This window comes from Apis cerana, linkage group LG4 (genome assembly GCF_029169275.1).
Source record: "Apis cerana isolate GH-2021 linkage group LG4, AcerK_1.0, whole genome shotgun sequence".
NCBI classification, from domain to species: domain Eukaryota; kingdom Metazoa; phylum Arthropoda; class Insecta; order Hymenoptera; family Apidae; genus Apis; species Apis cerana.
The window spans coordinates 2,406,934-2,421,695 of record NC_083855.1 but is presented as its reverse complement, the minus strand read 5'-3'; the positions used below and the strand labels follow the sequence as shown (position 1 = coordinate 2,421,695).

Here is a 14,762-nt window from a genome sequence, read left to right as displayed (position 1 = left end):
TAATAATAATAACAAGAATACAAAACATCTTCAATGTCATAGCCTAATAATCATTAAAATCCTTTCACGAATCGATTCATTTAAAATAACAACAAAATTCTTCGATTATCTTCAAATCTCTCTTCTATTTTTCCTGGCGACGAAAAGTCTTGAATCATAGAGATTATAGCGCGTACAACTGGCGTAATGTATTCGCGGACAGCTTAGGCGAGTGTTACACGCGGGACACGTTTGCTGGAGAAAAACGACAACCGTTTGCATTTGCAATCGGCAAGTGCACTTGGTATCGCATTCACCGTTGGCCAGGAAGTGTCTGCTCGATCCTCGAATCCCGTCGTGACGAGCAACGAGCCGTGGATAATGAGTAACGGCTTGATTGTGCCGGAAAATGTAAATATCATTGGTCTCTCGTATCTTGGGATGAATCCTCGTTAAATCGAAGGGAAACTGACCGAGTACGAATTGTTTCTTGTTTTAAGAGACGCGTACGATTTCCTGTTTACGCTGAGAATTTTCAATCCGCGGTTTGAAGCTCGATCTTGGATCTTCTCCAAGAAAAAGTATCGCGACTTATTTCGTGAGAATAATGATTGATTTTTGTAATGAATGGAATATATCTTACGCTCTTTAGAATTTTGCAATTCTTAATGATATTTTCGTTTGATTCAAGCAATTCAAAAATAGTAAGTAACGAATTTGAAGAAAGTTATAAGATAAGAGAAAATTAATTTAGAATGTTAATATAAATTTTTATTTAAAAATTATTATTCATTGAAAAATATATCATATATGAATGATATGATATATTCAAACTTTAAAAATATTTTAATATAGAGTAACGTTAATTAAAGCATAGATATTAGCAAAAATGTGTTTTATTTGTTCTAAAAATTTTTTAAATTTCAGTGTTTTTTTTATCAAGAAAGAAAAAGAAATAACTTCTATTAAATAAATTAATTGAAAATGATAATTATTTTCATTATTTTTATATTGATTTTAATTTATTACGATAAATTACAGAAAAAATTTTCTATATATATATATAATTTATCAATTTATCAATACATATATAATTTTTAACATTTTAAAATTTTCAAAAAAAAATACTATCATTCATCTTAAAAACAGGCTCGACTTATATTTAAGAAAAAATTATAGCAAAATTATATTATTAATAGACAAATTAATTATTTTTATAAAATTAAATATTTAAGTTTGAAATAATACAAATAAATGTATTTGCATTGCATATTATATGAAATAAATTATTTATTATTTACCATTGTTATTTATTATTTGAATTTAAATGGAAATGATTAATTTTTTAATATACAATGCCAAATGTTTTATATTATTATTATTCATTCTAATTAACATTATTACATTCTTATTACGATTATTACTACATTTATAATATTCAACATGTATTCTGAAAATAATCAATTCTTTAATTTTTTTTTCTTTAATTCCAAATATTTGTCTTACTTCAAATTTCTTCAATTGATTAAATAAAAAATATAACTTCGACTGAAATACATTTATTTATTAAATAACAGATAGCTTTCTTTAAACTTATTTGAAATAAATTTCGTTCATTTTATTTAGATTATCATTGAAATATTTGCTACATTTAAGTTAACCTAATCTAACCTCATTGAAATATATTACACGATATATACATTAAATGCATATGTTGTGATAAATAACACTATTTAAAATTATTTTTAAATTATTATTTCAAATAAATTCCACTCAGATTTGCACGGAAATAACGACTGGCATCACTCCGCTATAAATTCACCAATCGAATGCGTCATATTCGAAATCTCGAAGAAATGTCGGCGCCAGTCGATGATTTTCAGTCAAGGAAAGAAACACGTCGGAAACGAGCGCATCCGCTGGACATTTAGGCTCGTCACGGAGAATGAAATGGACGATATCGCATAGGGTAAGGCAAAACACACGCTGATGGCAAAAATACATCCGCATCTCTCGTATCCTCGTAAAGAGACAAAAATATCCGACGAAACAGACAGAAGGGGGCACACCGAATATGAACGCAAGTCGTGAATTTTACGCCGGCCGACGCTGCTCGATTCTTCGACCATGTTTTAAATCGATTTCAAACTTGATACGTAATCTTACAGATCAATAATTCTCGAATTGTGATCAGTAGATAGCTTTGAGAATTATTAATAAGAGATCCTCCAAGATTTTTTTTTAAACAAAAATTTGATTTGTTTTATTGTGCTATTTCACTGTGAATACAATGAAAATATAATATATATAATAATAATAATTAATTTTCACAATCAATTGCTAAGATTTTTCATTCATATAAATGCAATAAATTTAAAAATTTTTTAAATTTATTTAATGATTAGGAATTAGACAAAGTATTCGATACGAGTAGGATTAATTTCATAAGATTTAAGAACTGTTATTTTCAAAAGAAATTATTAATTAATTATAATTGGAGTAATTTTATTCGTAGATGAAATTATAATATAAAGAAATTGATGAAAAAAAATATTTGAGTAATTATGAATGAATTTTTACAATAGAATTTAATTTATATGAAATCATGAAAGAAAAAAAAATTTAATTGAAATTCACTTAAAAAGATATTTATTTACGAAATTAAAAGATTGCAATGATTTTTATTGAAAGAAATATGAATTATAAAATTTTTAATTGTACATTTTATTGGATTGATACAAGAATTTTCAAATTTTTTGGAAAGATTTTTAAATCTTATGAATCTTTATTAGAAAAATTACAAAAATTATTCAACATATATAACTTAATAAATAATTAAAAAATTAAAAATAGAAAAATAATAAATTATAAAAATGAAATAATAATAAATAATAAATAATAAAAGAAATATCATATTTAAATATTGATATTTTTTGTGAATTATTTATTATTTTTTGTGATTAATTCAATCAAATGTTCAAAACGAAATAGAGATATGAATACAGATCTATTTAATATTTATAGTTTTAGACAAATAAAATGATCAAAAGGGAAAGAATCGGAGGACGAATACGGATTTCACGAATGATTGAAGGGGTGGTATCAATCTGGCTAGCTGGTGTAATTAAACGCTTAATTGAACCGATACTGCTCTGGCCAATTGGCTAATATCGAACACCTGCTACTTGCTTGTTCCTTCGATCTTACGATCGTAATTACAACAGAGAGAGAAAGAAGAGATTGTTTTACTTTTTTTGCTTCCACTTTTTCTGCCCCTATGTATCTTGATTACATTTATCTTGTCAAGTAATTGGTATGTAAGAGACTCGTGCAATAAAATTTTTGGAAAAGATAAACGATACCTATCAACCAAAAGTTGAATTATTAGTCATACAAATTTCACAACTTAATTCTCAATTTTATGTCCTTTTTTTTCAGATTATCTTTCGAATACTTATTCACTTTAGCTTTAATCTTAGATTTAATTCTTAATTGAGAGAGAGAATATTTTCTATTTGTGATTATAAGTTAAAAACTTAAGTAAAATTATCAAGAATTAAAACATAAAATAATGAAATTTTAAATATGATTTTATAAATAATTTAATTAATTTTTTTTTAATGATTTAATGATCTTAATGAACATATTTTTGTATGATATATATTAATTTAAATATCATCAAAATAACACTATGTAACTTTTCCAAATAAAGGAAGTTTTAATATATTAAAACTATTATTATTACTTTTTATTAATGTTAAATTTTAACATTAAATAATAATGTTATTTAATGTAGAAACTTATGATTCATAGTTCATAAAAATTCAATATCTTTGATATCATTCTCAAAGCATGTTAAAAAATTAATATTTATTTCTTTTTTCTTTATCGATCATTCACTAAAAATATTGATTACGAAAATATAAATGAAATGAAGATATAAGATTATAAAAAAAAGTTTAGAAAAAAAATTAGCAGAAATTTCAAATACTAGATTATAAAAGATTTAAATTTGATTTCAAAATGTAAATTTCATCATAATTTTCATTCGATGAAAATATTGTTTCATGAAAACACAAAAATTATAAAAAGAAAATTACAAAGTACAAATTTATCTGAATTTTTTGTTATGCTCGACAAAAATTTAAAAATTACTTTTCAAAATTAAGGATTAATTGAAATGAAAAATCATCGAAACACTGTTCGAATGAAGGCAATCGCTACTTCCATCCGCATATCGTTCGTGAAAAGGGTTAAGCAGACCGTTTAGAAACGTCCAATTATCCTTCGGCGTCGGCTTGAACATTTCCACGAGCCCGTTAACCTATGCCTTAACAAGTCGCCGAGGTAATCTCATTGCGTGCAATAGCGTGTCATGTTTGCAGAACGTGAAAACGTGCGAAACCGCCTTAATTAACTAGATTAAGACGTAAAAAGTCTCCCTCTTTAACAGTCAGATTCACCATCGTTGAGTCGTTCTCCGTTTCATCCCTTTTCTTTTCCTTCTCTCGTTTCTTTCACTCTCTTTAACATCTAGCTATTTATCGTATCCTATCTTTTGTATCCTTATTAAAAATTAATTTTTTGTTTGTTTTTTTTTTGTATAGATGAAGAAACATGACGATTAGAGATAGCATTGTATAAAGTATTGTATAATCAGAAGAATTGATGAAAAATTGTATATGTATCATTATAAGACTGCGGATTTTTAATTTATGCATTTATTGAAAAATATCTACAAAATGCATTTCTACATAATATGGAAAAAAGACATAAAATATTCAGAATATGATTCGCATCGTTTTATTTAAAAAATGAAATTCTGTTTAAGCTCCATTTTTTGAATCGTGTTCGTACAAATTTTATTTTGCATAAATATTTGTAATCTATGCAGTCATTGTATATACATTGTAAAATTTCTCAATGAAATTAATATGAAATGATTAAGAAATTTTCATTATAGTGAATAAAAATTATTTGAATAATATGATAGAAAATAATCGATTATGTAAATGTACGGTAAATCGAAATTTATCTTTTTCTACCTTCTTTTTATACATATATGTAAAATATAATAGAAATATTTGAGAAAACTGAGCAATTTGATATTTGATTTTATAATATGTTTTGATACCTTGTCATTTATGCTTTTATAAATTACAAATTCTGTAACATAGCACGCGAATATCTTTATATGTAATTATAATAAATGTTTATATTTAAATTTTTAATAGTTTATTTCAATAAATTCTAAGATATAGAATCTGTTATTTATTTCGTTATGATGTTTGAATACTTTTATATTCAATATATATAATAAATAATGTACGATTTTTAGAGTATTTGAAAACTAATAATACAAATTAACAGGAGATTTTATATGTGAAAATGAAAAAAAAAAAGAAAATTTTTTCGTGCAGAATAAATTCGTGCAGAATTTAAAAACTTCAAATACAAATAAAATTGATTAATTTTCAATTGGATACAAATGATCAATAAAACATTTTTTAAATGAACGAAAAACAAAATACATTTTTTCATTTAAAAATTTGATATATAATCGAAGTATAATTTCTTAAACATTACCTGTCGTTTCTGTTATATATTTAATATCGATTTTCTAAAAAATAAAAAGAAACTTTTAAACAATAAAATTTTATCTTTACATGTACATAATAATTTTCCATTAATATTATTTTTGAACTCACGTTCAACTATCAATCAATTTCACTTACTCTTGAAATCTTCAAATTTGATTTACTCAAAAACAAAATTTCAAACAAAAGAAATTTATTTCCACTTCATTTTTACCTATACAATCTTTACCAATACCAACCATAAAAAATTCAAAGTGATCGGAAAAAAAATTCACATATAATCAAATCCATGTTTCTTGAATATCAATTGTATTTTTCTGCAAAAAAAAAAAGTATAAATTATCGCGATTCAGACAAAACAACATATAAAAAAAGTAAGTACGTAAATAACCTCGTGTTTGTCAGGTCCCCAAATTCATTAAGAGTAATTAAGAGCCGTGAATGGAATCGATGTTTTGATAGATAAGCATAATCGAGGGTGATTCGCGGCATAGATTATCATTGGGTCGCGGCTCGTTGATTCTCATTCAGCGCGCGTTCCGCGCCGACGAATCGTCGGGACGCGCGTCGCCCGAGTTTTACGCCACTTCAAGGTGCACAAAGTAACCGCAGATATATAATTGAATTAAATATCGCGTGAAGCAAACTCGTATGAGATCACTTGACATGCAAACGCGATCGTTTATTCTTCCAGGATAAAAGAGGTGATACGCTGTTTAAGAATGATCTATTGCGCCAGGAGCGGTTCAATCACAAGAGGAAAGATGATGTAGGAGAACATTGCTTAGCGTTGGAATTCTTAATGATTTTCAATGAGATATTATTGTCGATTATTTCAGAAACTCGTTCCTCTTCGAATAAGAAAATTAGCGGAATCTTAATTCAAGAAGTTTCATAATAAAGACACGGATTTATGTTTAGATCATGTATTATTTTTTTGTAATTTTCATTCATTGAAAAGTAGCTTTTATAGAAGTATGTGTGTTTGTTAATAATTTTAATGCATAATAATATTTTAAATTAAGTGACGAAATTTTTTTGTATGAAAGTATCTAAAGTAGTTAGAATATCAAGATTATTTTTTGTGGTTTTCTTGGATAGGTAATTTGTAAAATGCTCAAAAGAAATATGTTGAGAAAGATTTCTTTAAGAAAAACAGTAAAGTTTCAAATAGTCATAATAAAATTTAAAAATTATCATTCACTGTAATTACTATAATAAGCATTTAATGACATCTAAAATGTGAATAAATTGCAGATACGTGTTTAAAGGTGGATAAATTCAATAATAATAAAATAATTAATGATTTTCTAAATATTACGTAGATATAGTAAAATGACTTAATTATTCTGCATATCTGAATAAATATTTCTTACTAACAATTGTCTTCTTTCATTAAACTTTGCATTTAATAAATTTCTAAGATATTTTAACTTTCAATATATATTTAAATTATATATATAAATTATATATAATTAATACATCAAAGATCGATCAAAATTATCTATTTATTATGAGGTATTTAATATTTAAATTATCATAGTTTGTCACACAATTGAAATCTATATACTGCCTATCTATAAGTCAACCATTTCTGACTTCCTCTATTACTACATCATTCATAAAAATAATTGTATTCGATTTCTAAAAACATCAATCATCCCCAAGTTTTACTATTCTCTATTTTATACACCACATCAACATTCAAGAAACATCTATACTATACTACTTTCTGAAGATCAATCATCTTCAATTTTCTCTTTCACCGAACCTATTCTCAAGTATCTTTTAAAAATCGTTTCAATCAATTCTTTTTCTTCAATTTTGTATTTTTCAAATTCGTTTATTCAAAAAAAGATTTTGAAAAAAATTTCCAAGAAATGCATTTTCAATTCTTAATCTTTATAAACGAAATATTTCACAGTACAATTTTATACACATAACATATAAGATTACATGTTTTAATATTATATTTACATTTTATTTTATCTTTTGTGTATGAATTTTTTTTATTCAAATCTATATTCTCTTAGATTAAAGCATAAACATATCTTCTAAAATATTTCATAAACCACTTTATATCATAAATGATATATCATTCTTAACAATAAAAGAGTTAAATTCAAACTCCTTATTTAAAAAGACTTTCTTGAAACTTTTAAGAATCTTCTTCATCAATCTTCAATAATCTCGTGCTTACAAGTTATTCACAGATACACATTTTGATAAACATATCAAAAAGTTATTTTTTGAGTGATTTTAATAAGTTGTCATTTTTTATTTTTAATTTACTAATAAAAATTTATTATTAGATAATCAGAATATAGACTGTTATCTCATAACAATTGTTGTAACAATTGATACACATATAAATATAATTATTATGATGCGGCTATGTTAGAACATATAATAATATATCGTGTAAAAAATTATGTACATAATTCAAAAATTAAATCTAATTATACAGATTAATATAAAAATGTAAAAAATTTAACAGATCAACTTAGGGATTCAAACAAATAGAAAAATTCTTATTTAAAAATATCTAAAATATCAAATTAAAAACAATTTATTTTTTTTTATTAAAGTAGAAGAACGATTGAATGAGATAATTTTTATTTCTCCACTGTCTCACTTTATCTAACTTAATTGAATTGCTTAATATACAATAAATAATCAATCACTTTGCACACTAATTTTTCTACTTATTTTTTAATTTTCAATACCATTTCTTAAATTTTCTATCTTTTATTTACATATAGAAAGAAATTGCTCAAAATGATAAGTCTAACAATGTTCAATTTCAAGTTCATTGAAATCTGCAACAACGTGTCTCAAGATGCATACACATCAGCGAAAATTATATCTATGAGCTATTTGTAGGCGATAGAGTTGGGCATTAACGAATTAAAAAATTAATTAGTTAAAATTTCGAATAATATTATTTTAAATGGTAACTTTACTTAAAATTTTCACATAACATTTATTCATAGCTACTATAATTGACCATTCGTCGGCTACGTTTAACAGTGATTATTCAATGCTTTGAATGATAAATTGTTATTGACGTAATTTTATTTTTAACACATTATTGGTGTTACGCAATAGAAGAAATAACATATAACTAATGAAATTTCGTTTTATTAAGGAATATTAATTGTATAAAATTCGTTAAATTGTGCAAAATACTTAAATTTATAATTACAAATTTAAGTATAATTTGGTAATGAATATAATAAACTAGAAATAATATAAAAATTCTTGATTTACAAAAATAAAAAGAAAATAAACATTGTTATTCATTGAAAAATCGAAATTTTGTCTTTGAAAGAATAAAAAAAAAGTTACGTGACACATTATTAGAAATTTAATATTCGAATAATCTAACAGATTCGATTTTATTTTTCGAATCCAACGAACTCTTCGTTTATGTGATTATTTTTTTTTATCAAACACTTATTTCGAACATTTTTCAAGAAGAAAAATTAAAATTAAACAAACCATAAACCGATCTCGTGTATCAAATCAGACATTTAATTTCAATAGATATATCCAAAACCAAACTCATTTTAAAAAGTCGTAAGTCTTAATTTTATCCTATCGGCTGATAATGTGTTAAAATTTGAATTCATCTCTAGTTGAAAGCAGTTTCATATCTTCTTAATAAAAAGCAAGATCGAAAAAAGACTTACGGATGAGGTGGTGGAGCGTGAAAAGCGGCGGCGGCGGCGGCAGCCGCAGCGGCCGCGTGATGCTCCCATGCGGCGGCAGCGGCCGCAGCCGGATGAGGCGGAGGTGGCGGTCCATGGTGCGGATGAAATGGTGGAGGCGGTGGGTGCGGATGCGGGTGGAAAGCCGCGTGGAACGCCGAGTGAGGGTGATGTGGGGGTGGCGGGGGCGGCAACAGGGAGAACGCCTCCTGATGATAAGCGACCTCCTTTTCCGGCATTTTGTTCTCGCTGCTCCGCGCCACAGAGGGTGACTTGGCTGCCTGTTCGTCCAGGATCAGGGAAGATCGTCCTGTATGACACCCCGTGCCCGACCACCCTCGATCCACGATTGCATAGTCCGTCGATCCTGAACAGACTTTTCCGCTCTTCGATTAAGATTCGTTTCCTTTCTTGTACAGCTACTTGGACTGATTATTATTGGATCACAGGCAGATGTTTGTTGCTAGTGAATGAATTGTATTTCATCGTATTATTGATGTTGTTGATGAAGGAGATTTGATGACGGTTACTTCCCGTCGGAGCGCGGCGGATGTGTTCGAATTTTTGATATGTTTTGTAAATTGTTATGAATTAAAAAAAAGGAGATTTTCACTGATCATTTGTTTCTCCAGGCAATGGAAATTGGTTGGTTTTGAATGTTTCTTTGAATGTTTCTTTTGAAGATCTGCAAGAAGTTTCTCTTAGGACTTAAAGTTAACTCTTTAGTCACTTAAACAAGATTGATTAAATCTTGAAAATCATATAGTAAGCAATTGCACATCGTACGATCCACTGATATAATATTAATCAGTTGACAAAAGTCAATAATGAAAGAAATTAACACTGAAAAGTTTAAAATTCGATATCGTTTCAAAATTACGATCACCATATAGCAATCAGTCCCATTACACCATGACGAACACCATAATTGGTCAGTTTCACTGATCGTCACACCAGTCTTTCGCTCCAAAACCAACAAAACATCAACGATCACCACTAACGAACAATCGAATCGACAATAACAAAATGTCCACACAAATGGATAAGTAAGTATTGTCGGGATCCAAACACTGGACACGGATCCAAGTCGGTCGCGGAAAAAGTCAGTGGCAAGTAAAGTGTTCCGGGGGTTATAGTCCCAAAAATCCGCGGACATGTGTGCGGCCTGTCACGGTGCTCGTGCTTTGGCGGGTATGGCGGTACTGAGGCTCCACCACCACCACCACCATTACCACCACCATCACGCTCGCCACCACCACTACCAGCATCAACAACACGAGCAACGGAACGGTGGTGGCTGGCGTGTGACGAGGATCGTGCTACGGAGGAAAACTCGCAGTTAGAGCGAGAAAGAGGCTTTCGACGTACGCCCCTGGTTACCGGCGTTGGGCTAGCGACACGAGCGAGACGATTCGAATCGTTGGATACGTTGAAGGATGAAGAGAGAGAAAGAGTGAGAAAGAGAGGGGTCGAGCGTGGATCCACGGACGGTATGGTGGGAAGAATCTCGCAGGGAAAGAGAATCGAGGCGGGGGAGGGGGAGAATTTAGTGGGGACGAAGGTCGAAGAAAGAAGGTCCGTGATGTCGGGAGGAGGACGGAGAACGCGTGTCAGCTCGACAACTCAACTAGCACCAGCCGTCCCTGACTCCCACCTTCGCTTCTTTCTCCCCGCTCCTGGCCTCCCGCACCCTTCGTACGCAAAGGCGTATGAGGCGGAGGATCCAAGGGGAAGGGAGTGCGTGGGTGACACGCGGGGGAATACAAAACTATTTCAGGGGGAGAGACTATCCATCAGAGTGCGAATAGAAGGGCCCGTGTCCACGATGATAGGCACGATTAGCGAGGCCCGTGTCCTGTGCATCGAGTGACGGAAGAAAGGTTTTCAGGGATAAGGTTTTGATTTTTTTTTAAGGGATAAAGAGGATGTTGGGTGGATTTTAAGAGTTGAACTAATTTGGGAAAAGCTGAAGGATGAAGGAAGAAGCAATTTTTTTGGAGATTGATTAAGGGGAATAAGAAAGGGTTAGTACGCGTTAATTTTGAGATGAAATATAAGTGTGATACTGTTATTTATTCTATATTCTTTTTAGCATTAATATTTTAGAATTAAGAGTTAAATATTGTCCATTCATTTTCGATATTTTCCTATTTAATCTAATAACACACATATGAGATGCTGAAACGTAAATATTCGTGTAGAATGAATGTAGTGGATTATAATATAAATATTACAAAAATATTATGCTGTAATAATGTTCATAATATATTTTTAAATGAATAAAATTACACACGAAATTTTATTAGAAGAAATTAAACATTATTTAATTGGTTGTTAATTTAATTTAGCACGAACCACATTGAATTATCAAAACAATAGAATGTTCTAGAATTTTTCTCTGTGCAACAGGCATGATTGTCACACATGTGTTACAACTAATCCATGGAAACACGAAACCGTCGGAAGCGAAAATACGAAGAAAAGATCCAGGACACGTTGACAGTAGGCGGTTGGGTTCTCAGGAATTTGTGTCGTCGACTAGCCAGATTTCTCCACTTTTCGGATTCACGCGCTGAAAAAGATTGTTCTGAGAGCAGGAAAAAATATTTGACCGGCTATCTTTGTGAAACTTCATATCTGCCGGAAGCTAAATACTCCATAAGCCACTTATGTTCCTTGTTTAAAGAAAGTTCAACATTTTCGCACATGTTGCATTTTTGTATTTCATTTGTTTTTTTTAATAACAGGAAAAATTATGAATTTAATGATATATATATCGATTATAAATGTCATTCTAATTAATTTCTGTTTATCTCTATTAAATAAGAATATTAAATAAGAATTTGTTTTCTTATGTTACTACTAATAATTATTTTTTCTTGAAAATAAAAAAAATTCTAACAATACAGATTATCCTTCCATTTTTCTATTTAATTTCATTTTTATTTACTATAATTTTTATTTACTATATGAACTATAATTCAAATCTAAAATTAGATGATAACATCTTTACTTTATTATAGAGGAAATGTAACATGTTTAAAATATTATTTTCTTTAAGATAAATAAATAAAATTGTAAAATTATAAGGAAATCAATATATTATGTTTCGAATTCTGAATAATATTAAAAAACCAGATATCTTTGATTTAATTAAAATGACACAAAGTAAGAAAGTAAAAATGACGATATTTAATTGATTAGTAATATTACAAAACTAAAAAAAAAATTATTAAAATTATTCTCTTGTTATTCTCTAATAAAATATATAAAAACAATATAGGAATTATAATATTAAATAAATATTGATTATTTTCAATCTTAATAATCTTCATAGAGTTTATTCTCCATTATCATAACATAATCAATTAATTGTTTCTTAAAATTTTCATTAAGATATATGGCCAATTATTTCTAGTTTGCAAAATTGGTTAATCGAATATTCCTTCATTTTCAATAAATTACCTTCATTTTTGAATTAGCAACATAACATTAAAATTTAAAATCTTATGTATATATTCTTGAAATATTTGCAAAATTCATACGAAATCAAAATTCACTGTAAAATTATAATGTAAATGAATAGATTAAATTATTTACTTTAAAGTTTTGATTATTATAATTTCAACAATTATTTGTTCGAAAACTTTTGAAAATTGACATTTCATTTTTCCGTAAATAAAATATTAAAATTATAATTTTTATACAAATATCATTGATTAGAAAGAGATTTGCTTTCAATATTTTCAAAAAATAATTAATAAAAATTTTAAATTCGGAGCTAATAACATTCTTCACTTTATATACTCATGAAAATTTAAATTTTTTCAATCAATCATTTTCAAGCCATCAGAACAATATTAAATAAGAATTCGAGAATTTCAGGAAGAGCAAAAATCTGTCAATCGCGTTTCGATTAATCATCTCTAAATTTCTAGAGTAATATCAATTCATGCATCCAATTCGTATTTAAATTATCCTTTCTCCTCGTAGTAAACCAATTGAATTTTTTTGATTAAATATTTCAAAACAGATTTACAAAAAATATTTCAGACCTTCAAAACAGTATCTAGAACACTTCAAGACACAAAGATCTCTCATTCCCTATTTCTCAGCGTTCAAATTATCGGTTTCCCTCATAACATAAATAATCCCGAAAATTAAATTTTCTTGATTCTAAAGCAGTATTCGAATATCCCAGAAAGAATAAAGATTTTTCGATGGCGATTCTTTGATGTCATTCAAATTATCCGTTTTCCTATTAAAGGGGAGATTCTCTCCTTTCTCCTATTCTGCGAGGACGCATCTGCAAGGATGCTATCATCGAGGAACGGTATTATCATCAGGGAGAGCGGTGCAATTAGGGCGGCGCGGATTTTTAGCGAAACAAGACGCTCTAAACGTGTTGCCCGTCTTCGAACGATCCATCCGGATGGAGCACACGCGACACCGGTGGCCAAAGGAGCGCAAGAGCTGTTGTTTTCGTGTGTTGATTGGCTGGTCGTTCCAGGATAATTAGGCTCCGGCCAAAGAGGCCTGGAGTCGGATGGGAGGGGGCCCGACAAAATCAACAAAATAATAAGCGGCCACGGGTGTTTGCCGGAGACGCGGACGTGACGCGTTCTCGCTGATGAAGAGAGGTACCGTGAACGAGAGAATTACGACGCGAGGATTGGTTTAGGGGATGAGGATGAAGCAGTAGAACTGTTGGCTAATGGCTCTATAGGGTTCACTCGTTTCGCTTATTGTCAGGACTGAGGAAAATGAAGTTTTGAAATGGATAAGTAGGAATAAATATTTTATCCCTTGAAGCGTTATAAAGGATTTTGCAAGAAACGTTTCTTTGAAATGGTTGGAATGGTGATGGAATTGTTGCATATGAATTGGCATATGATTTCACAAGTCTGTAAAAATGATGTTTTAAGATAAATGATTAATATAGCAATATATATATATATATATATTGAGCAATATTTGCTGTAAACGTAATATTGAAACTTCAAACTTGATAAATATAACTAGAATATTTTTTGTTATGTGGGCTTGAAATTCAATATAAAATAAAATATAAATATTAACGAATTAATAAATGTTGAATGCCAATTAATAGATATAATCATAGAAAAATAAATTTCGAATTAAATTTAAAAATTTTCAAGCAAAAGAATTTCAACAAAATTCAATGTATATATATTTTTCCAATAAAGTGAAGAAAAAAGTTCACGAATGTTGTCTTTTATTTTCAAGACATTAGTGATTGAAAATAATTGAAATAATTTTATTTATTATTGAATCTACGTATAAGTAATAAATATTTAATAATATTTATAATATTTTTAATAATATTTAATAATATTATATAATATTTAATAATAAGTATTTATCTATGATATAGATTTATTAAATGAAATAATATCTTCAAAATCTGAATTAATTTTCCAGTATTTATTTTAACTTATTTTAAATTTTTTTCAAT

General features: G+C 28.5%; 1 protein-coding gene and 1 long non-coding RNA gene across 2 annotated transcripts in view; one reads left to right on the top strand and one right to left on the bottom strand.

Annotated features, from left to right (window-relative positions):
* The window catches only part of LOC108000095 (transcriptional activator cubitus interruptus-like), a 177,327-nt gene extending 166,831 nt beyond the window's left edge, over positions 1-10,496 (bottom strand). The window contains exon 1 of the mRNA XM_017060266.3: positions 9,269-10,496. Within this exon, the coding sequence (XP_016915755.1) occupies positions 9,269-9,525 (257 nt within the window). The 5' untranslated portion in view covers positions 9,526-10,496. The remainder of the gene's footprint in view (positions 1-9,268) is intronic.
* A 256-nt stretch (positions 10,497-10,752) lies between these two features.
* On the top strand, positions 10,753-12,202 carry LOC133665951 (uncharacterized). Its single transcript, XR_009829431.1, has 2 exons — positions 10,753-11,310; positions 11,696-12,202. It is a non-coding gene; the product is annotated as an uncharacterized LOC133665951 (long non-coding RNA).
* The last annotated feature ends 2,560 nt before the right edge of the window (positions 12,203-14,762 follow it).